Below are 21,508 nucleotides of genomic sequence, written 5' to 3'. Positions count from 1 at the left end.
GGTGTTATTAGGACTGAGTAAAACCTACTGATAGAGAGCAGGAAGAAAACACTTTGGCATTGACCTGCTACTATAGTTGGAGACACAGGCCGTGTGTGCAATGATAAGCAAGGTGCTTATTCCACCAGCTGCTGTTTTTGCAGGGATTGGTTTCAGGGCACAGGGGCTAGGAACTTGTCCTTCATTGCTGTTTAAAAGGAAGCCAAGATTCTCATTACTGACAAATTACAAAACTCTGCGATTTGCATGGAATTTCAAGGCACACAGTGTCAACGTATAAACCTGCCCAATGGCAGCAATCATAGTAAGAGGCGAAAGATTAAGGCCACATTCATACTGTACTTTTAAAGTGCTATGAAACCACTTTAAACAAACACAGCTTCCTTTGAGATGCAGTTTGTTAAGCGTGCTGAAAGTTTATAAGGGATACCCTGTTCCCTTCCCAGGGTGGCTTAAACAATCAATCCCTCTTCACAGGAAACACTGGGGATTGTAGGTCTGTGAGGGGGATAGACAATTTCATAGCATGCCAGTGGTGGGCAGGGCCAGAAAAAAAGGGGGGAGTAGACAATGAATGTGCTTTTTGCCTTTGTGCAATAGGCTAGTTTCTGCACACATGTGCAGATTGCCCTCTATCCTCTGTCCAGGCAACCAAGAGGCATGATCAGAGTTCAAAGACACATTCCAGCCAGGCAAAAGCCCTCATGAAGGTCCCAAAGCCAAGGCTGGTAATGGGTGCAGCCAGTGAACAGTCACACACAGAGAGGCCAGGAGGGTCAGATTTGGCTCCTGGGTCTGAGGCTCCTCATTCCTGTGGCAAATCATTAACCAGCACATGCAAACTGGGACCCAGAAATATCTTCGTTGCAGGAAACCGATCCAGCTTATAGCGACCTGCGTTGCATGGTTTTCATTATTCTGTGGCTGCATTCTTGACACAGGGAACAGCAAGCAGGCTCCGAGTGCAGTGCTTTGCTGCTTCATTTCCTTTCCCTGGACTGTGCATCCCCAGTATGTAGGATCTTTTTCAAAAAGTGGGGGTGCAGGAGGCAACAGCTGAGAACCAGCTGGCAGGCCAGACCTTCCTGACCCTCCAGCTGCAGGGAGCACAGAGCCGTTGTTTGTTTACCTCAGAATCTGAGCAGTTTCTCGGGATTTCCTGTCCTAGCAGCTTCAGGGAACTCACAAAAGCAGCACTGAGCCTCAGCACACGTCCTGAGACAGAGTCTTTTGAAACTCCTGCTTGTTTAGGCTCTGCAAGACACACAGGCAGTCCAGGGAAGAGAAAGAGTCAGCCAGAGTAGCAGAGGAAGTCCACGCGGCTTTTGGGAGCCGAGGCCAACTGCCTGAAATCAGGATAAGGGCATGAGGATTCAGAGCCATGCTCCAGCTGCTGAGTTTTCTCTGGTTTCCAGGTTCCTTAGAGGGTTGCAGGTTTTGCCCAGATGTCAGGCTCCTGCTAGTGCAAAAACCTCCCACACAAGCAAGGCACAAATCAGAGAAATCCATAGAAGGGGGAGAGAGGGTGGGGCTTGCGGAGAATGCATCCCTCTTTCCTTGGACTAAAAACTGCCAGATGTTTTCATTTACAAGGTTGTTTATCTGTGATGTGTTATGCAGTGGTTAGGATGTTGGACTAGGATCTGAGAGACCTGGGTTCAAATCCTCCCCTTGCACTTGGCCATGAAATTCACTGGCTGACCTTGGACCAGTCAGTCCTTCACAGTTCAAGGCCCTGCCTCACAGTGGTGTTGTGAGGATAAAACAGAGAAAGGAAAGAACCTTGTGCACCACCTTGAACAAGTGTCCCCGCTTTTTTTGTAACGTACACAATATCCTTTTCTGTTTTGTTTTCTACATAGGTACTGTTTCTTGTTTCTTCTTCTTTGTGTCTTATCTTACTCTGTGCACTTGTAATTTTGTACTTTTTAATTTTTCAATGAAGAATATAAAATAAAAAAAGAAACCCAACCCGATTCCAAATCACCCAAATTAGGGGCAGACAGGGGAAACAATGCAAAATTCACACATATTTCAGCTTTCTGTATTATTCTGCTTCTTTGATTCATACGCAGTATTTATGGTGTGTGCTCTGCTACCCACAGCAGAAGCGACTTCCACTCCGTTCAGTAATAAACTGTACACATGATTAGAGGAAACTGCAGTCATGGGCCCACATACCTGGAAGAAGCAAGCCCCTCTGAGCTACGGGAGGGGTTCACTTCTGAGTAGATGCAGACAGGACTCTGCAGGAGGATCATACCAAGCGCATGCAGTGTGTGGGAGACGTGCAAAGTGGGTGGAGACATCCTCCTTAGCAAGATGAGGCCCCACACAGAGGGAGTATTGAGCGAAAAGCCTGCTTTCACAGCTAGGGGCAAGTAGACAAGCGGTGAGAAAAGCAGTGGAGGTGGGCAAGTGGAAAGGGTGAGGTTGCTTCCTGGATGCAGAACAAAGCAGGGGTGTTCTGAGTGTGCCCCACCTCCCACCAGCTTTGCCAGGGGGCTCCTTGCCCTCCAACTTGGGGGGTGCTGTTCTGGAGTTGCCCCATCTTCCCTTTCAGAATAGGGGACCCTGCCCTTGGCTGGTGTGGCAACTTAGCTCTCCCCACTGACCAGCCCAATGCAGCAGCTCCAGAGCCTGAACATAAGAAGAGTCCTGCTGGATCAGGCCAATGGCCTCCTAGTCCAGCATCCTGTTTCTACAGTGGCCAGCCAGATGCCTCTGTTGGGGTGCCTGCAAGCTGGACATGAGTGCAGCAGGAACAACAATAAAAACCCTGTGGTTTCCAATAACTGGTATTCTGTAGGGGTGCAAATATCCAGAGTGTGGGGGTCAGGTGGGATTACTGTGAGGAATTATGAAATATGGAGCAAGCCATTGTGTCCGCAATAAAAGCATTGCATTTACTGGGTTTGATACATTGACAATAATTTCTGATTGAATCCCACAAGCCTCTGCACCTCTGCCATTTGCTTTGTCTACTCCTGACAGGCACATACCAAGAACTGACTTAGTTGGTCTTTAAGGTGCAACTGGAAGGAATTTTTTTTGTTTTTATTTATTCTCAGATATGTATGCATGCTCAAAGTAGTCTTTGTACTTAACAGGATTTCTTCTGATCTGACTTTGTCCCACACGGGGTTTTGTTAAATGCTCAGAGGAAATCTGATTGGTTCTTACGAACACTGTGTAAAAATTTCTTTTGTGAATAAATGACCTGGGCCAAGGGGTAGAGGGAGGATTATTATTCCCACTGCCTCCCAGAGTCTTGCTGGTCAAGCTTTGTGTGTATTTTATTAATCAGAATCCAATCCTTCCTTGCTTTTGGAATACTACAGTATTAAGGAATATTGCTACCTCCAACTGTGTTGGGAGAGCATGGCCATCCTGTCTAGTAACCTTCAATAGCCTTCTGCTCTGTGAAATGGTCTAATCCAAAGCACTCCAGGTTACTGAACATTGCTGCTTCCTGTGAGAGTTCCACAGCTTGACATGTGTTCTGCATGAAGAAGTGCTTTCTTCTATCTTCCCTGAATCTTCCAACATTCAGATTCATTGGGTGTCCATGAGTTGGAATGCTTTGAGAGAGTGAGAAAAACGTTTCTGTTGCTAGGCCGTGCATAATTCTATAAACTTCTATCCTTGTTTCCTCTTACTTGTTTTTTCTATAAACTAAAAAATCCTGAATGCTGCAGGCTCTCTTCATAGTTGAGTTGCTCCATCCCCTTGATCATTTGGGTTAAGGTGAGGCCTTTGCCAAACTTTTGGGGGAGGCACTGCCTCCTCAAATGTGCCACGCCAGGTAACTACCCACTTTGCCCCCCCCCCCCCATAAATATGGAGGGAGAAAGAGCCTCACAGGACACAGACGTGGCCAGAAAAACAAACAAGAGGCCTGGCTTGCTGCTTTTAAAGAAAGATCTGCAGAAATGAGCAACTGAAGATGTAGAGCTCAATACAAAGACTTACACATCAGTGCATTTCAAGCAGCTGTTCAATGAGTAGCAACCAGTTTCAAAGAATGACAACCCTCACCAGGATAATTATTACTTTGCTGCCTTAATCTAAACAACAACGATGGCAGAACTGAAGAGTCTTGGCAAGAATGAATACTTTGGACTTCAGCAAACTGGCGCCCAATGTCTCAGCAAAATTGGTGGCTCCAGAAAGACAGTTCTTGATTTATTTATTTTTTTAAGGGATGGAACCTTTCCAGTTAGCTCCATGACACGTTGAGGACACACAAAGAATCCAAACAAACGGCAAGTTACATACACACATCTCTGCATACAGGCCTGCTGGAAACCACCTACCCAGTGATGAAGGTGAGCCTCCTTGCAAGGTGCTCATTTATTTATTTTGGTCATGCAGTAAAAGTATTTATATACTACCCACTCATAAGGTATCAGGGCAGTGTACAGTAATATAAAAACATTTACCAGGCACTGCCTGGTAAGCAAGGCAGACAGCTTAACAGCTCCTTCCATGCTCGAAAAGAGCTTTCAAGCTCTCCACCTGGTGTGCATTTAATTTGCACAGTTTCAACCGGTCTGTTTTCAACCATGCAAGTTTGCAAGTTAATGTGCATAAAATGCCATCATGCTGTAGAAGAGTTGCGGGGTGGGGGGTGGGGTGGGGGGCGAGGAGAAATCGCTTCTGGGAAAGGCTTCCTGCAGCCAACTGCCCTACAGCATACGGCTCTGCCCAAGCGGTTCCACATCTGCTGCACAGCTGTTTCCCAGGCCTTACTTACCAGCCAGATGTTATAGCTCATCCCGAGAGGCCGGGCGGAAGGAGTGGCCTGAAGTGCCTACGCTGCCATGGGTGTCTTTCAGTGTCTTCTGCGAGCCGCTCCAGCCCGTCTTGCGTGAGTCATCGTCCCAGATGGTGGAGGTTTCCGTGTCGCTCATCCACTCGGCATCGCCGGTGTAGTGGGTTGGGTAGGCGAGGTGGGGGCGCACAGAGAAAGCTCGCAGGTCCCGGTTGCTGAAATGTTTTTTGTAATCCTCACTGAGAGAGAGGGAGGAGAAGGAAGCATCAGCCTATTCTTCTGACCAGTGATTCTCAAAGGCTGCTCTGCATTATGACATCTGAACTCTAAGCCAATTCAGCCACTTGGCACTCTTGTGGCATCTTAAAACCTTGCAAATGTGTTAAAGGTAGCCAATGTGGTGCCCTCATCGGGCGTTGGTGGACTCCAACTTTCATCGTCTTTGACAACTGGCTATGTTAGCTGTGGGGAGTTGGAGTCCAGCAACAACTGTAAAATGTATTACAACTTACCTGGTATAAGTACACCATTACTTCCTAACACTGAAAATAAATGTATTTTCAATTAGTTTCCAGAAATTTGTTTTCTCTCTTCTGTATTTGTTAATAATTTGGAAACTCAATAAAAACTTTTTTTTTAAAGTCATTAACCACTACCACTACCTTGTGGCTACCCAGTGTTGGCTAACCTAGCATAAACATTTATTGACTAAGAGTCCATCAGGTGCATAAAACTCAGTCCTAAACTGGGGTGGGTGGGAAGAGAACTGAAATCAAAGGGAGCCAAAATGCAGACCACACTCACATCCCCATTAGCAAAGGAAGTGTTATTGACTACCCAGCAATATTTTGTTTGTTTGTTTGTTTGTGTGTGTGTGTGTGAGAGAGAGAGAGAGAGAGAGAAAGAAAGAAAAAGAAAGAAAGAAAGAAAGAAAGAAAGAAAGAAAGAAAGAAAGAAAGAAAGAGAGAGATTGATTTTGCATTACGCAAATACAGAGCCAAAAAAGGCCAGGTGAAATTCTGGTTTGGAGCGAGAGTCTGGCACAGATGGAAAGTCTGAAAACACAGCCAGGAATCCTGGCTCAGCCTCAGCCGGCTGCCTGTAAATCACATTCCCGAAGTGTCTTGAGCAGAGGCCAGTGTAGCCCATGGGAAGCCATGCAGCAAGCAAGACACAAAAGCTTCTCCTATCGACCCCACGTTCTCTTTGGAGCACAGCGTGGCTGCTCCATCCCACGTGCCAGCATTACTTACTATGGTGACCCAGTGATGGACTCCAGATTTGGGGGGTCGAGGGGTAGGAGGGCTGAACAAGACCTGCCTCTGTTGTCCATTTGCTTGCTCTCTCCCACTGGGCCCAATCCGCACCAGCACACAGAGGAAACGGGCAAGGCAAGTGGAGGCCAATGCTGCTCCTTGCTTAACTGAGAGGGAAGGTGAACATGTGGCAACTGCAAGGCTGAACAGACAGAAGGAGAGGAGGGCTCTGAAGGTAACAGTGGGGGCCCTTAGCACAGCGTGGGCCTTAATCTGTTCCTGTCAAAGCCAATCACTGCCTACTGACACAGTAGGGTAGGCCAGGAAAATAGCCCATCCGTCAAAACAGGAATAGGGAGGCCTGAGGCCCTCCAGATGTTGTTGGGCTCCCAGCATCAGCTAGGGCTGATGGGAGTTGGAGTCCAACAACATCTAGAGGGCCACAAGTTCCCCTTGTTGTGGTACAGACATTAACAGACAAGATACTAAGCTTTTCCTATATGCAACAACAACTGCAGCAAGAATTTTATTAGCACACAAGTGGAAACAAGAGGAATTACCGAAAAAGGAAGAATGGCAACTGAAGTTAATGGAGTATGTGGAACTGGTCAAAATGACGGGAAGAATCCACGAACAGCGGGACCAGAAGTTCATCAAGGGCTGGACTAAATTTGTAAATTATTTGAAAGACAATTGTAGTCAATCAAACACGTTGGTAGGATTGCAAGGAAAGGTATAAAAATCACTGCAGAGAGGAATACGAAAATATGATGCTTTGATGTTTTTGATTTGAAAGCAATGGTTAAGTAGTGAAAATGCAGAAATTTGAAATGAAAGATAGAAAATCACAAGGAAGGTTTGAAGGAAGTCATGGTCCTAAAAAGCCAAAATGTATAATATAAGAGGAGAGATTATAATGGAAAGCATTACAGTGCTCCCTCTGCTTGCGAAAGGGATCCATTCCGGAGGCCCGTTCGCAACATGAGCAGAACGCAACCGGTATCTGCGCATCTGCGGGTCATGATTCACCACTTCTGCGCATGCGCATGACTTCATTTTGAGCATCTGTGCATGCGCAAGTGACGAAACCCGGAAGTAACCCTTTCCGGTACTTCCGGGTCACCGCAGGACACAACCTGAAAATGCTCAACCTGAAGCAAATGTAACATGAGGTAGGACTGTATTGTAAAATTAATAAAAATGATATGGGGGGGGGGGACAAGTTCCCCTTGTTGTTGTTGCCGGCATCCATCTGTCTTGAGAGACAGTGGAGTGCACCTCTAGGGGTGAAGGCAAACTACTGCGTTTGCAGCACCAGAGTGACTCTGAAGTGCAAGTCTGGGCAGTGTGCATGGAGTTCATGGGCCGCCCAGGAGACAAGACCCGCCCCCCTCGGCATCACAGATGTGGTCCAAAGGAAAGCGGAGCAAGACGTTTGGCACCAGCTTGGCTGCAAGAGTTGCCGGAAGGAGGAGTAAAAGGCACCATTCAACTGCCTTAGGGACTCCACTCTGAATTTGTGTAGGGTTTATTCCTTAGCTTAGCCTTTTCTTTCCCTGAAGGTGTCTCACAAAGAATCAGGTGTGGATCTTTCCTCTGGGTTTACTCCTGAAACCTTTCTCATGAATGAGTAGAGCCACAAGACAGAAGAGGTTTAGGATCTGGTGGTAAAGGGGAGTTCATCATTCCTGCCATTTCCTCACCAACAGGGGAGGCAACTTTCACATACCCCTCCCCCAACAGCAACACCCCCCCATGCTAACCCCCACTGTTTGGGAGGGCACCCCAAGCATCAAGGGAAGATGTTTTGTGAGGGACATGAAGACCCGGTGGAAAACTGCCTCTTCTATACCCCGACTTCTGCCCTAGAGCATCAGGAGGACCAAGGCTTCTCCATCGCAGTCCTAAGGCATGGCAATCAGCCACATTTCCCTGGCTCCTATTATGCTTCCAGCAAACTGAGCGAATGGCTGTTCAAGAAACCTCAACACCCTCTCCTCCTCATCCTGGGGGCTTGCTGACTATTCTTTTCCACAGACTTCTGCAGGCTGGAGGGAGTGAAGTCATAGGAACAGATGTTTTCCCTTAACTGATGCCGGAGCAGTGAAGGCAGGAATTGGTGAAGGGCGGGGAGAGAGGCGCTTTTCTTCTTTTTTTTTGCTTACAAGGCATGATCCTGCCCAATTTATTCTGGAGGCCTTATCTGTGTGTGTCAGCCTTGACGTTTCTGAGCACAATTCAAAGTGTTGGTATTGACCTTTAAAGCCCTAAATGGCCTCAGTCCAGTATACCCGAAGAAGTGTCTCCACCCCCATTGTTCAGGACACTGAGGTCCAGCGCAGAGGGCCTTCTGGCGGTTCCCTCACTGCGAGAAGGAAAGCTACAGGGAACCAGGCAGAGGGCCTTCTCGGTGGTGGCACCCGCCCTGTGGAACGCCCTCCCACCAGATGTCAAAGAGACAAACAATGACCTGACATTTAGAAAACATCTGAAGGCAGCCCTGTTCAGGGAAGTTTTTAATGTGTGACATTTTGATGTCTTTTTAATTTTGTTGGAAGTCGCCCAGAGTGGCTGGGGAAGCCCAATCAGATGGGCGGGGTACAAATATTATTATTATTATTAAAGGAGATTTAGCCTCCCACCCCTGACTGGTTGGTGTTTGTTTGGTTTCCCCAGACATATACTGCCACGTCATTGGTGCAACAAGAGTACAATAGCTGTGGATTTGTGCTGGACCGCCCACACATCCTTCCCCATCATTAGCTGTTTTGAGATACTTCCTCCTATGTTGCTGCTTTATTGCCCTCTGGGATTACTAAGCTTTTGCACTGCAGCACAACAAAAGGAGTATTTGCGGTATAGAAAGTTAACAGGAATATCAGCAGGGAGCTGCGCAACACGGAAACAAAGCAAGCATGTCTGCCCTGAAACTTTTGCAGGTGCGAACAGAACTGAAAGTGGGATAGTGCCTAACTGCCCCAAAAGCACCATGAAAACAAACAACCACAAATTCACAATAAAAATGGGGTCTAGAGGGGCCCTGAATGTCTGCCCTGAGCAGTGGGACAGAAAAACCAGCGAGAAGGAGAAACAGAAGGGAACATCCTGTGAAAATCATGCTTATCTGAATGGTGCCCTGAAGAGAAGCATTACGAACATACAGTAAGTGCTTTGAGGCTGGATCAGGCCCATGGCCCATCTAGTCCAGCATCCTGTTCTCACAGTGGTCAACCAGATGCCTGTATGAAACCTGCAAAACCTGAGCACAAGAGCAATTCTCTCCCTTCCTGTGGTTTCAGACAACTGGTATCCACAAGCATTACTCTCTCTGAATGTGGAGGCACAACATAGCCACCATGGCTAGCCATTAACAGCCCTCTCCTCCATCAAATGTTCCACACTGCAACGTTTTGTCGCAGGTCCCACTCACGCATTAAATCCTACCACAGAATTACCCATACGGACAGGGTGCTTCTTCAGTGCTTCCATGAGAACATCAAGGCAAGGTTGCTGTTCTGTATTACTACATCTGAACTCCAAGCCAATTCAAACAAACCCACAATATTTCAAGCTCCTTACTTGGGGTGCTTGTCATACATGATGGGCAGGAATTCATCCACAGGGAGGATTTTGGAGAGCGGATGTGCATCAATCAGTTTCTGCGCCCCTCGCCGTGAGATGATGTAAGCTAAAGTCCAGTAGGAATATCCAGGCACCACAAGATTTCGTACGTCCTCCACCAGCTCCTCATCCTCAGCGTTCACTTGCTTCCGGCCCAGGTAACTGAAGAAGACAAATCGGCCTTTTTAGTGTTCACCCATTTCCTTCTGCCTACACCAAGAGTGGGGAACCTTTTTGCCCCAGAAAGCCAGATCGTCATCTCCCACCTCCAAAAGCCAACATGAGCCCCTGGGCAGTGCCACCACCCTGAGAGGAACAGATATGTGGATTGTTGCATGTCACATGTCTGTTTACATTCTAGCACAGCTTGCTGCGAACTTTTGTATATTGCTTTTGCCTATGCTGTTTGCTTGGACACGAAGGGAAGCAGACATGTTTTCCTTTGTCTACTGCTGAATAAAATGATGTAAATATGCTTACATATGCCTCTGTCCGCCTCTTCCATTGCAAAGAGTTCTTATCTTTGCTGGCTTGCGTGCTTAAGCTTTGAAGGCTTTTGAGGCTTGAGTCTCAGTTTTTGATGCTGTTCCGAGAACCGGAGCTTGCCCGGCTGCTGGCCAGTGGCTGGAGCCAGCTGGGGACCTGCCAATTGCCCCCGTCTCCTCAGACGCATCCCAACAGGCCCATGGGGATGGAGAGAGATAGTAACTGAGCAGAACTGAGGAGACCTGGCAGGCCAAACCTGGCTGGTGGGCTGGAAGGTTCCCCACCCCTAAATTAACAGACCGACCTCAGGGAGCTGCTGCTAATCAAAGCACAGTGTAGCAAGCTGGACAGATCCCTGATCTGTCCCGGTATAAGGTGGCACCATTTGAGGGTGGTGGGGAGGATCCACAGCCCAGTGGCAGCACACTTGCTTTGCATGTAGACAACCACAAATCCCCAGGTTAGAGGAGGGGCCCTTATCCATGTGCAACTTACCCAGCCTGCCCCACCTCCCACACCATATGACCCTGGTTTCCCCAGCTCCTCTTCTCCCAGACACATCTCCCCTCCCTCAATATAAACAAACAACAACAACAACAACAACAAGCCTTCCACAGATTAAAAACAGCTAAAACAATTTAAAACAGTAAAAACAACTGTAGCTGCAGCTCTGTCTCAGCTTTGTGCTGCAGCCAGAAGATGCAGATTGGCTGCAGGTGCAGAGGGCTGGCTTGTGATCTAGCGCAGAATGCTGCAGCCCGATTGCTGACAGGAGTGAGGCCTTGCCAGCTCAGAGGCCGGTGATTTGTTACTGCACCAAGTTCAAGTGTTTCTGTTAATATATAAAGCCCTTTGCAACTTGGGACCAGTTAACCTACAAGATCACCTTACACCAAATGTGCACACTCCATCACTTCAATCATTGTAACTGCTACTACTTTCCAGGTGCCACATAATACCTGTTCAGCATTTGTCAGTCAGTGTGACAGCGCCTGCACTTTGGAATTCCCTGCCTACTGGGATCAAGCCTTCGCTGTGCTCTTTTCGGCAGCTGCTAAAAACATTCCTGTTTAGACAAGCCTACCCAGGTGCTTGGAAAGTTGAGGTGATTTTAATCAGTTTTAGTATTTTAACTCTTGCATGTTTTGAAGCAGTGTTGTGGTCTTTTATTAGATTTTTTTCTTTTGCCGGTGGCGCTGTGGGTTAAACCACAGAGCCTAGGACTTGCCGATCAGAAGGTCGGCGGTTCGAATCCCCGCGACGGGGTGAGCTCCCGTTGCTCGGTCCCTGCTCCTGCCAACCTAGCAGTTCGAAAGCACGTCAAAGTGCAAGTAGATAAATAGGTACCACTCCGGCGGGAAGGTAAACGGCATTTCTGTGCGCTGCTCTGGTTCGCCAGAAGTGGCTTAGTCCTGCTGGCCACATGACCTGGAAGCTGTACGCCGGCTCCCTCAGCCAATAAAGCGAGATGAGCGCTACAACCCCAGAGTCATCCGCGACTGGACCTAATGGTCAGGGGTCCCTTTACCTTTACCTTAAACCACTTTGAGGTAATTTATGCTCAAGCAGTGCATAATTTTTATGAAATAAACAAACGTGAATAAAGGAAATAGCTTTCTAATGATTCAGACCATTGGCGCATCTGGCTCAACATTGCCTCTGGTGATTCTGCCGGATTTCAGACAGAGTCAGGATCTCTTTCCCAGCCCTACCTGGAGTTGCCTAGGATTGAGCCAGAGACTTTTGCATGCAAAGCACAGACTCTTAACAACTGATTCATTGTCCTCCACCTAAAACTAAATATTCCAGCCCTCACAGTTCTGAATAAAGGGATGAACCAAACAGGAACATAGGAAGTTGCTTTATGGAGAGTCAGGCCATACATCAATCGAGCTCTATACTGCCTACACTGACTGGCAGAAGCTCACCAGGATTTCCAACAGGAGACTTTTCCAGACCTTCCTGGAGAAACCGTTGGGGATGGAACCTTAGACCTTCTGCATGCAAAGCAGGTGTACTGCCACTGAGCTATAGTTATTTTGGCATTCCAAAGTGTAGCCAAACAACTAGGGCTGTTTTGCAGCTGAGGACCTCGCCCAACCCCACCAGCTAACCCAACATACATCAGGTCCCAATCCAGCTGTGCTTGCTCCAGTTCATCCATCAGCCGCAAAATTCGCTTCTTGAAATATGCCTCAAACCGCACATCATCTTCCAGCACCACAGACTTCTCCAGACCCCGTTTGACAATCTAAAGGGGGGAGAAAAAACAGCGCTAGAGAGTATAGGTGAAAGAGACCTTAAAGTTCCATCGCAGAGCTCACCCAGGACTGCAGCAAGCAAAGGGACACCAGCATCTTTACCAAGGGAACTTGCTGTGTGTGCTATAGCAGCACAGCTCAGAGATGGAGAAGCTGTTGCTCTTCAGATGTCTTGAGATCTACAGCTCCCATTAGCTGTGGGGCTGAGGAGAGTCCAACAACATCTAGATAGCCACAGGTTCCGCATCCCTGGTGTAGACCTTGTTGAGAAATCCAAAAGACCTTTTTGGGGAAAGCGCAGGGCAGAGAGCAAATTTTATCATATGCTCACAGGCTTGGATTAATTAGAAGGATTGGAGCCAGGACCAAAGAATAACATCATCTCCTGATAATCAGAACACAGGAAGTCACCTAAAATTGTTTAATTTGGAACTGGATAATTGGCTCTTTTAACTGTATTGTGATTTGATACTGTATTAATGTGGCTTACATGGGATTGTTATTAATGAAATAATAATAATAAGTTATCTAACAAAAGAACTACTTTGGAACATTGGGAAAGAGTTTGACTCCTGCGCTACTGCAGCTTAGACAAGATGACTGCCAGGGCCACTTCCTACTCTTCAGCTCTATGATTCCAAGTGCAAAAGTGAGAGGGCAATGAAATGCGTCAATCTGGGAGGTGGGGGTCAGGTCAACCAGTGTCAGGATCTGCAAGGATTGGGCTCCCCCAGCCTCCCGACACTTCTCCACCCACTCTCTGCTACGCTGTACAACGTTGAGCAACAGCCAGAAACACCTCTCCTACTCTTCAGCCTAGCAACCCAGGTGACCTGAGAGACACAGTAGGAGCCTAGCTGGACCTAAAAGAAGAATTTGGATTTGATATCCCGCTTTATCACTACCCTAAGGAGTCTCAAAGCGGCTCACAATCTCCTTTTCCCTTCCTCCCCCACAACAAACACTCTGTGAGGTGAGTGGGGCTGAGAGACTTCAGAGAAGTGTGACTGGCCCAAGGTCACCCAGCAGCCGCAGGTGGAGGAGCAAAGACGCGAACCCGGTTCCCCAGATTAGGAGACTACCGCTCTTAACCACTACACCACACTGGCTCTACCTATATAACCATTGCACAGGGCTTGGCCCCAGATCTTGAGTAGCCAACGAGAGAGAAGCTGATGGGCAGGCTCTGCTGGACCACATCGATGGCCCTTCCCTGCACCGAACCAACCCAAGCCCTTGACCCTTTCGTCCAACCCAGCCCAATCGCTTACCTCATTCCACACATGATGGTGGCTCAGGAAGCAGCCCACCTCCCCTTTGGTGAGTGTCCTGCCTGAAAAGGGGTCAAAATAACCTGGAAGCAGGTCCACACCCAGTTTCTTGATGTCACTGCTGTTTAGGGCACTGGCAGAGGAGATAACAGAGGTTAGCAAAGCAGCACTCCCAAGAGCGCAGGTCAAGAACCAGGACAGGCAGCAGCTTTCAGGTGCAATGGGGTTCAGACAACTATACAGCAAGTAGATTTATTGCATTTGTTCAGGAGCATTTCTAGTTAAAAGTTCTGAAAGCCGTGTACAAAGAACAGCATAATAAAAACAGAGAAAGTGCATTTAAAAAGTATTTAGAGTAGAGACAGTGGAAGAAGGTTTAAAGAATATCTGAAAAATATGTTAATATTTAAATCTTAGAATAGCTTTGGAAGTGGATATAGGCTGTAGGGTTAGAAGTAGAAGATAGTGTATTTTAAAATAGTATTATTTGTAAGTGATAAAATGTGAAGATTTTTATGGTAAAAGTAAGTGTGATTTTTTAAAAAATGGTTAAAAATTATGATATATGTAAACTGCTAAAGATGAGGTAAAATGGAAATCAGATAGTGGGGACTTGGGGAAGCCCACCTAACAAAGTTTAGAAAAAATAAGGATAAGACAAGAATCTGTTCGTATTGTTTGTATTTTCTGTTTGTGTTGTTTAGTTGTGTTATAAAATGAATTTAAAAATTGTGTGGGGGGGGAGTATTTATTAAAAAAAGAGAGGAATTCAGCAAAAGCAGGGTCCGATCTTATGGGTCAGGGGAAGCCTGGGCAAAAAGGTTTATCTTCACAAAGATGACTAAAGCTAGTGATGAAAGAAGCTTCACATACAGCAGAGGGAAAGGCCGGGCTATTTAGGAACATGTGGAGAGGGGCCTTCTGGACCACAGGCCCATCTTGTTCAGCATCCTGTTTCCACAGTGCCAAAGCAAATGCCTGCAGGAATCCCACCAGTGAGGCATGCAGGCAATGGCTTCCCCCACCCTGACTTCTGCTCTTCACCTAACAACTGATATTCCATGGTACACTGGTTCTGCAAGTTCTGTAAATCCATCATGACTAGAAGAACTTGATAGTTGTTTCCTGAATGGACTTGCTCCTTCAAATCTATCTACAGTGGTACCTCTGGTTGTGAACGGGATCCGTTCTGGAGGCCTGTTCACAACATGAAAAGAGCGCAACCTGAAGCGCTGTATTTGTGCAGGTGCGCAGTGCAATGGAGCTTGTGCGTATGTGTGAAGCGCAATTTAGTGCTTCTGCGCACGGGTGAGCGGCGAAACCTGGAAGTAACCCTTTCTGGTACTTCCGGGTCACCGTGGGACGTAACCTGAAAGAACATAACCAGAAGCAAACATAACATGAGGTATGACTGTAAATAATAATAATAATGATCATCACCATCATATTTTGGCCTCAGTATGTTCCCCTTTCTCCTATTACATTTGCATTTTTTAAAAGCTATCTAAGCCTTGTGACAGAGAGGTCCACCAGTTGCAGTAGCCCCATTTCATGCTAAAAACTAAAACAAAGCACCCCAGAAAGAGGCGTCAGCCAGTCACCTTCCATCGACAGCGTTAATCACCAAGGGCTCTATCTCCAACTCAAAGAGGGAACTAAGCATGCGCTGCCTACGGTCTGGGCGCCGTGCCAAGTTGATGAGGAAAACCTAAAAGGAAAACAGAAGGTTCAATTCCTTTTTTTTTTGAGTACTTATATAAACCACTTTTCATCACAAAAGCAAGCTTACAAAGAAAATCAAATGAAATTAACTAATGAATTAAAGTGGAATATGTAAAACAATGAAGCTCAAAAAAACCCCATAAAATAGGATTCCACTTACTCAAAACGCACAAAATTCATCACATGCATTCAGGCATACTCTGACACAGTCACTCCCTCACAGGTGCTGACAATTTCTCTCTTACACACACACACACACAGAGAGAGAGAGAGAGAGAGAGAGAGAGAGAGAGAGAGACTTGCTTACCTCGTCAAACCCAATTTTGGTTGGATGCTTCGGTGGGAGGTAGACATGGCTGGAGGGGAACATTGGGGTACCATCCACTGCAAGAGAGATGTAAAGCTTGGAGAGGAGGCTACGTTGCTGCTCAGGTTTTTAACCTATAGAGTGGTACCTCGGTTTAAGAACAGTCCTGTTTGCGAATGATTTGGTTTACGAACTCCGCAAAACTGGAAGTAGTGTCCCGGTTTGAGAACTTTACCTCAGTCTAAGAATGGAATCCAAATGGTGGAAGGGCACCGGCGGCAGGAGGCCTCATTAGGGAAAGCGCACCTCGGTTTAAGAACGGTTTTGGTTTAAGAACAGACTTCTGGAACGGATTAAGTTTGTAAACCGAGGTACCACTGTACTGTACTCTTAAGCAAGTGAGTTCCATAAACAGCTTGCTGTTATTTTGCTGGTGTATTCTGCTAATAACTCTAAACCAGCTCCCAAAACTTTCTCCCCTTCCCTCTTTGAATTGCTTATAATAGGGCTTCCATTGTGTTGTTGTTGTTAATTATTAGCATTATTAATTATAAGTGGTAGTAAATGGAGAGGGAGAAATGGTTCCAGGTTTGGATTTCTTGCGTCAAGCAGGAGACAGACAAAATGGCCTACAAGGCTCTCTCCAGCTCTTTGGTTCTAATTTCCCTTGAGCTTGAGAAGGTTAAGTTATTAATATTATTATTAATTAAATTTGTGTACCATCCTATACCCACAGATCTCATGGCAGTTCACAACATAAAATCACAATATAAAAAACACATAATACATACTAAGAGCAAAAACAAAGACAACCCAGTAATCCCCCCTTCCACAACACATTTAAAATGACATCAGATGTCAATCAGCCAAAGGCCTGGTAGAAGTGGAAGGTTTTTACCTGGTGCCTAACGGTGTAAATGAAGGCACCAAGTGAGCCTCCTTGGGGAGAGCATTTCAGAAACGGGGAGCCACTGCAGAAAAGTCCCATTCTCGTGTTGCCCCCTCTGGACCGCTCATGGAGGAAGAACATGATGAAGGGTTTCAGATGATGATCTCAGGGTCCAGGTAGGGTCATATGGAGATAAGTGGTCTTTGGTGTATTGTGGTTCTGAGCTATTTAAGGCTTTATACCAGCACTTTGAATTGGACCAGAATTGGCATAATATGCTCAAACCTATCTTGCTCAGGTAAACCAGAGAAAGATAGGGGGCCATATCCAACTAAATTCTACTCAGAGCAGACCTACTAAAATTAATGGGCGCAACTTATGGTGCTTCCAGACAAACTGCTTACTGAGCATTCATCCCCATTTGTTTGCAGGGAGGTTAGACGCTGTTACACCAAAGCAAATGCGACCCCTCACTTTCCTTACCAACAAAAAGTCTGATCTTTTGGGGAAGCAGGTTTGCAGCACAAGCCCTCCCAATGGAATTTGATTATGCAGCCTGAATTTGCCAGCACGTGACTGAATCCCACCTGAAAATAGTGAGGGTCTAGAAACTCCTTTGGTCATGGACATTAATTGCAATGGGTTTGCTCTGAGTAGAGCAAGCACTGGGTACATGCCATCAAGTGTAGGCCTATCAAGGTCCCGCAGCCAGGAAGAAAAATACCCTACAATAACCCCCAAGAAAGATTCTTTGGTGGGTTAGGGCAGTATTAACTCACCCATTGCCTCCAGGATCAGGTGCACAAAGTTGATGCTTTCATCCTCCAGCGTCTGGTGAGATTTCACAGGGACATTGATATATCCAAACCGCTGCTGGTTACATAAGTACATCTGGGCTCCTGCACAGGAAACAGAATAATAACTTAAAAGTATGCTGCTTGACAATTCTATGGTTCTGTAAACGAGCATTTAAGATAAAGTCCAAACAATTGCCACATCACCAGCACAGGCTCCTTGACGGTGGAATACTTCTGCTCCGCCCAATGCCACACCAGACCGCCGTGCTCTTCTGCACACCTTGGTAGACAGAGCATGGGCTGTCCATCTCCCTTTTTTGCTTGCCCCAGTTTGAATCAAACATTAGAAAAAAATCAGGGTGAAATGGAGCCTCCATGTCCAGTAGCAGTATAATGCTAAACACGAGCTGCAGGGAGGGGGGAACAGAAAAGGGCTGATGCTTTCATGCTGTTTGAGGGGCTTCCCAGAGGCACCTGATGGCCACAGGTACCTCTGGACTAGAAGGGCGTCTGGTCTGAAAAGTAGGGCTCTTATTACAGTGGACCCTCTGGATACGAATTAAATTCGTTCCAGGGGTCCACACATAACCTGAAAAGTCCGTAATTGGAGGCGCCACTTCCACGCACGTGCGCGGTGCACAGAGCGCTTCTGCGCATGCGTCTAAACCCAGAAGGACAGTCATACCTCTTGTCACGTTCGGTTCACGTTACGTCTTTTCAGGTTGCTTCCCGTGGCGACCTGGAAGTACCGGAAAGGGTTACTTCCAAGTTTCGCCGCTCACACATGTGCAGATGCTCAAAATGACGTCACGTGCATGCGCAGAAGCAGTGAATCACGACCCGCACAGACGCGGGTTGCGTTCTGTTCATGTTGCGAATGGGGCTCCGGAATGGATCCCGTTCACCAGAGGTACCACTGTATACATTTCCGGGTTTGCTGCGTTCACAACCCGAAAGTTACGTATCCAGAGCGGTACATAACTCGAGGGTCCACTGTATTATCAAGCACTTTCTGGACATGTGGAAACTCTATACAATTGCTGGCCATGATGGTCTGCCTCCCCCTTTTCCTTCCTCACTCTCACCTGCAGTTTGGCAGGAGTATGCAAAAACAATGATGTCATCAAATGGCCAGGTATAGCTGGGATGGGGCGGGTGAAAGGCCAGGTCAGCAGTGTCGTCCTTCCGCAGATCAATCAAGAAGGCGGCGTAGACCATGGAGACAGCAAAGCACCCAATCCGCTGCCTGTTCTTGGTGGGGAAGTAGTCTGCTGTCCTACGGTAGTAACCCTGGAACGTGCGAGAGAGTCTCATAATCCAAAATAGCCCAGTGCCGTGCCAAGAACTGTCTGCCACCCAATTAGGAAACCATAACTCTAAACACGAAAGGTCCTGCAGCAATGCAGGCTTGTCTACCAATCACAGCCGCCAAACCCACCACCTGCATCTTACTTAAAATTAGCCCGGGGGTCGGGGGTGCAGGGCAGCATTGCCTGTTTATCCTCCTTAGAGTTGTATCCAACCAAATCCTACTCAGAGCAGACCCATGAAAATTAATGTGCCACTGTGATATTGACTCTGCTATTATAACCGATGATATTCAAGGGGTGCCAATTGGTTTCTGGGCCCAATGCAAAGTGCTGGTGTTGACCTATAAAGCCTTAAACGGCTCAGGACCGCAATACCTCAAGGAATGTCACCTTCCATTTGAACCTACCCGGACCCTGAGATCACCCTCTAAGGCCCTTCTTCATGTGCCTCCTCCACAAGGGGTGTAGAGGGTGGCAACATGAGAACAGGGCCTTCTCTGCAGTGGCTCCCCGTCTGTAGAATGCTCTCCCCAGGGAAGTTCACCTGGCGCATTCCTAATACACCTTTAGGCTCCAGGCAAAAACGTTCCTCTTATACCAGGCCTTTGGCTAAATTGACATCTGATGTCATTTTAAATGTGTTGTGGATTATTGGGTTGTCTTTGTTTTTATTATGTATTCTGGTTTTTTTTATATTGTGATTTTATGTTGTGAACCGCTCCGAGCTCTATGGTTATAGGGTGGTATACAAATTTAATAAATAAACAAACAAATAAAATGTACATTGCCTTTAGTGGACCTACTCTGAGTAGGACTAGCACTGAATGCAACGCTTGGGGCAAAACTATAATGACCTACCTCCACCTCTCATTCGTTCTGGCTCTGCCTACTGTGTGTCTATGACCCTCAACAGTCACCCAACAGGCCTGAAGGAATTTCAAGCAGGGTTGTGCCTTTTGGGAAAGGTAAGTGGAGAGGGGCAAGTGTGGAAGGAACACTAAGGATGTACTGCCATGATCCAGTGGTCCAGAAGCTTCAGCTGGCGCAGAACGCAGGGGTCCGTATGCTGGAGGGAGCTCAATGCTTAGAGCACACTAGGTTTACATCAACTGCACACAATGCAAAGTGTTGGTTTTTACCTTTGAAGACCTAAATACTCCGGGGCCAAGTTATTCCATGGACCACTTGCACCCATACGAGCCTGCTATAGAGACCCCCTTCTTGCAGACCTGCCAATCAAGCAGGTGGGAATAGGAGGCAGAGTCTTTTGGGTGGTGGCTCCTCACCTATGAAACTCCCTTCCCCAGGAGGCAGGTTTGGCCCCATCCCAGTTTTCTTTCAAGCAGCCCATACACACATAGGGTTATGTCCAACTAAGTCCTATTCACAGTAGACTAGCTGAAGTTAATGGACCTTCCTTAGGTCCCTTAACTTCAGTAGGTCTACTCCAAGTATAACTTAGTTAGATACAACATGTTGCTTTTTCAATCCACCTTAGCTCGCGTAGCTGGTGGTTTTTCTAAACCTGCTTTTTAAATTCACTCTTTTATTCATTTATAAATCACCTTCTGCATTTGCATCAAGGTGATTCACATAATTTTTTTTAGCATAGTTTTAAAACGTTGCAAAAATAAGAACAACTTAAACAGGCTTTGAAACAAAAATGTTTGTAGAAATAAATATCTTCAGTTGTTCCCAGAAAGAACAAATAGTGGGTGACTTCAGTCGAAGCCTGGCTGTATTTATGATATATATTTGCTTTTATATTGCTCTGATGGTGCATGCATTTTCACTTGTTGAATTGACTCTGTTGTCTCTTTGTAGTGCACCTGTGGGTCTCCAGATGTTGAGCAATGACTCCCATCACCCCTGGCCACTACCCTACATTACCTGGAGGGCCACAGATTTCCTGCTCATGCAATAAATAAATTCTGCAAATCTGCTCAAGCACCTCCACCAAACGGGCTTACCTGAGGAGTAATTCCACACCAGAAGTTGGAGTAATAGGTCTGAGAGTCCAGCATGGGAGCAACAACAGATTTGTTTTGTGCAATGAGGAACTTCAGAGTCTGGTCATTTGTCAAGATGCTGTCTGTGTCTGTGAACTGGGGACAGAATTAAAAGTGCACACTTTTATCTTGACTGAAACCATGTCTGAAAACTAAACCCACCCCTGAGGGAGCCTGGCAGGCACAACTGAACTGCAAAATAGCCGGCATGGATAGAAAAATCTCACCAAGTGCTCCAGTGGATTAAAAATGCCCCTAGCAGAGGAGCACCAAGCAGTCAAGGTTGGAAGGTATGAGGCAAGATGTACATTTGAAGAAAACTAAGGAAGGAAGTTGTCTGTGGGCAGGTGACGAGGAAGAAAGCAGGGTGTGGGATGCTCTTGGTTTGAGGGGGAAGGAAATAAGGTGACACAGGAGCCCCCCCACACACACCCCACAACCTGGACTCCATCTCTCATCAGCTCCAGTAGCCACTATGACCAAAGGTCAGGTTTCATTTATCTGCTAATTAGTGGCTAGGAGTATTGCTTTAATTGTATGAATATCAAGCCAGGCTAAACTGATACAGTGGTGCCCCGCAAGACGAAGGCCTCGCAAGACGAAAAACCCGCTAGACGAAAGGGTTTTCCGTTTTGGAGGTGCTTCGCAAAACGAATTTCCCTATGGGCTTGCTTCGCAAGAAGAAAGCCCATAGGGAAATCTCCGAGGACCTCTTTTAAATGCTAGCGGTGGGGAGCAAAGCCTTTCCCCCCCCCCTCCGGCCTTCAGAAGAGGTCCAGGAAGGCCGGCGGGGGCCGAAAGGCTT

General features: G+C 46.8%; 1 protein-coding gene across 3 annotated transcripts in view; it reads right to left on the bottom strand.

The window, feature by feature from the left end:
* Nucleotides 1-21,508, bottom strand: part of CERCAM (cerebral endothelial cell adhesion molecule) — a 58,455-nt gene that overhangs the window by 4,011 nt on the left and 32,936 nt on the right. For 2 of the 3 annotated variants that reach the window (XM_083721777.1, XM_083721775.1), the window contains exons 4-12: nt 20,665-20,799; nt 18,470-18,674; nt 17,367-17,486; nt 15,699-15,775; nt 15,271-15,377; nt 13,670-13,802; nt 12,261-12,388; nt 9,610-9,813; nt 4,757-5,013 (exon numbers count right to left, since the gene is read on the bottom strand). In XM_083721777.1, coding sequence (XP_083577903.1) covers nt 4,767-5,013; nt 9,610-9,813; nt 12,261-12,388; nt 13,670-13,802; nt 15,271-15,377; nt 15,699-15,775; nt 17,367-17,486; nt 18,470-18,674; nt 20,665-20,799 — 1,356 coding nt within the window. In that variant the 3' untranslated portion in view covers nt 4,757-4,766. Of the gene's footprint in view, nt 1-3,395; nt 3,582-4,756; nt 5,014-9,609; nt 9,814-12,260; nt 12,389-13,669; nt 13,803-15,270; nt 15,378-15,698; nt 15,776-17,366; nt 17,487-18,469; nt 18,675-20,664; nt 20,800-21,508 lie in introns of those variants that run through there. The other variant, XM_083721776.1, reaches the window with a different exon arrangement.

The sequence above is a fragment of the Podarcis gaigeae genome (assembly GCF_964106915.1).
Source record: "Podarcis gaigeae genome assembly, chromosome: Z".
Lineage (NCBI taxonomy): Eukaryota > Metazoa > Chordata > Lepidosauria > Squamata > Lacertidae > Podarcis > Podarcis gaigeae.
Note: the sequence above shows the minus strand (reverse complement) of the source record. Positions and strands in the feature narration are given on the sequence as shown.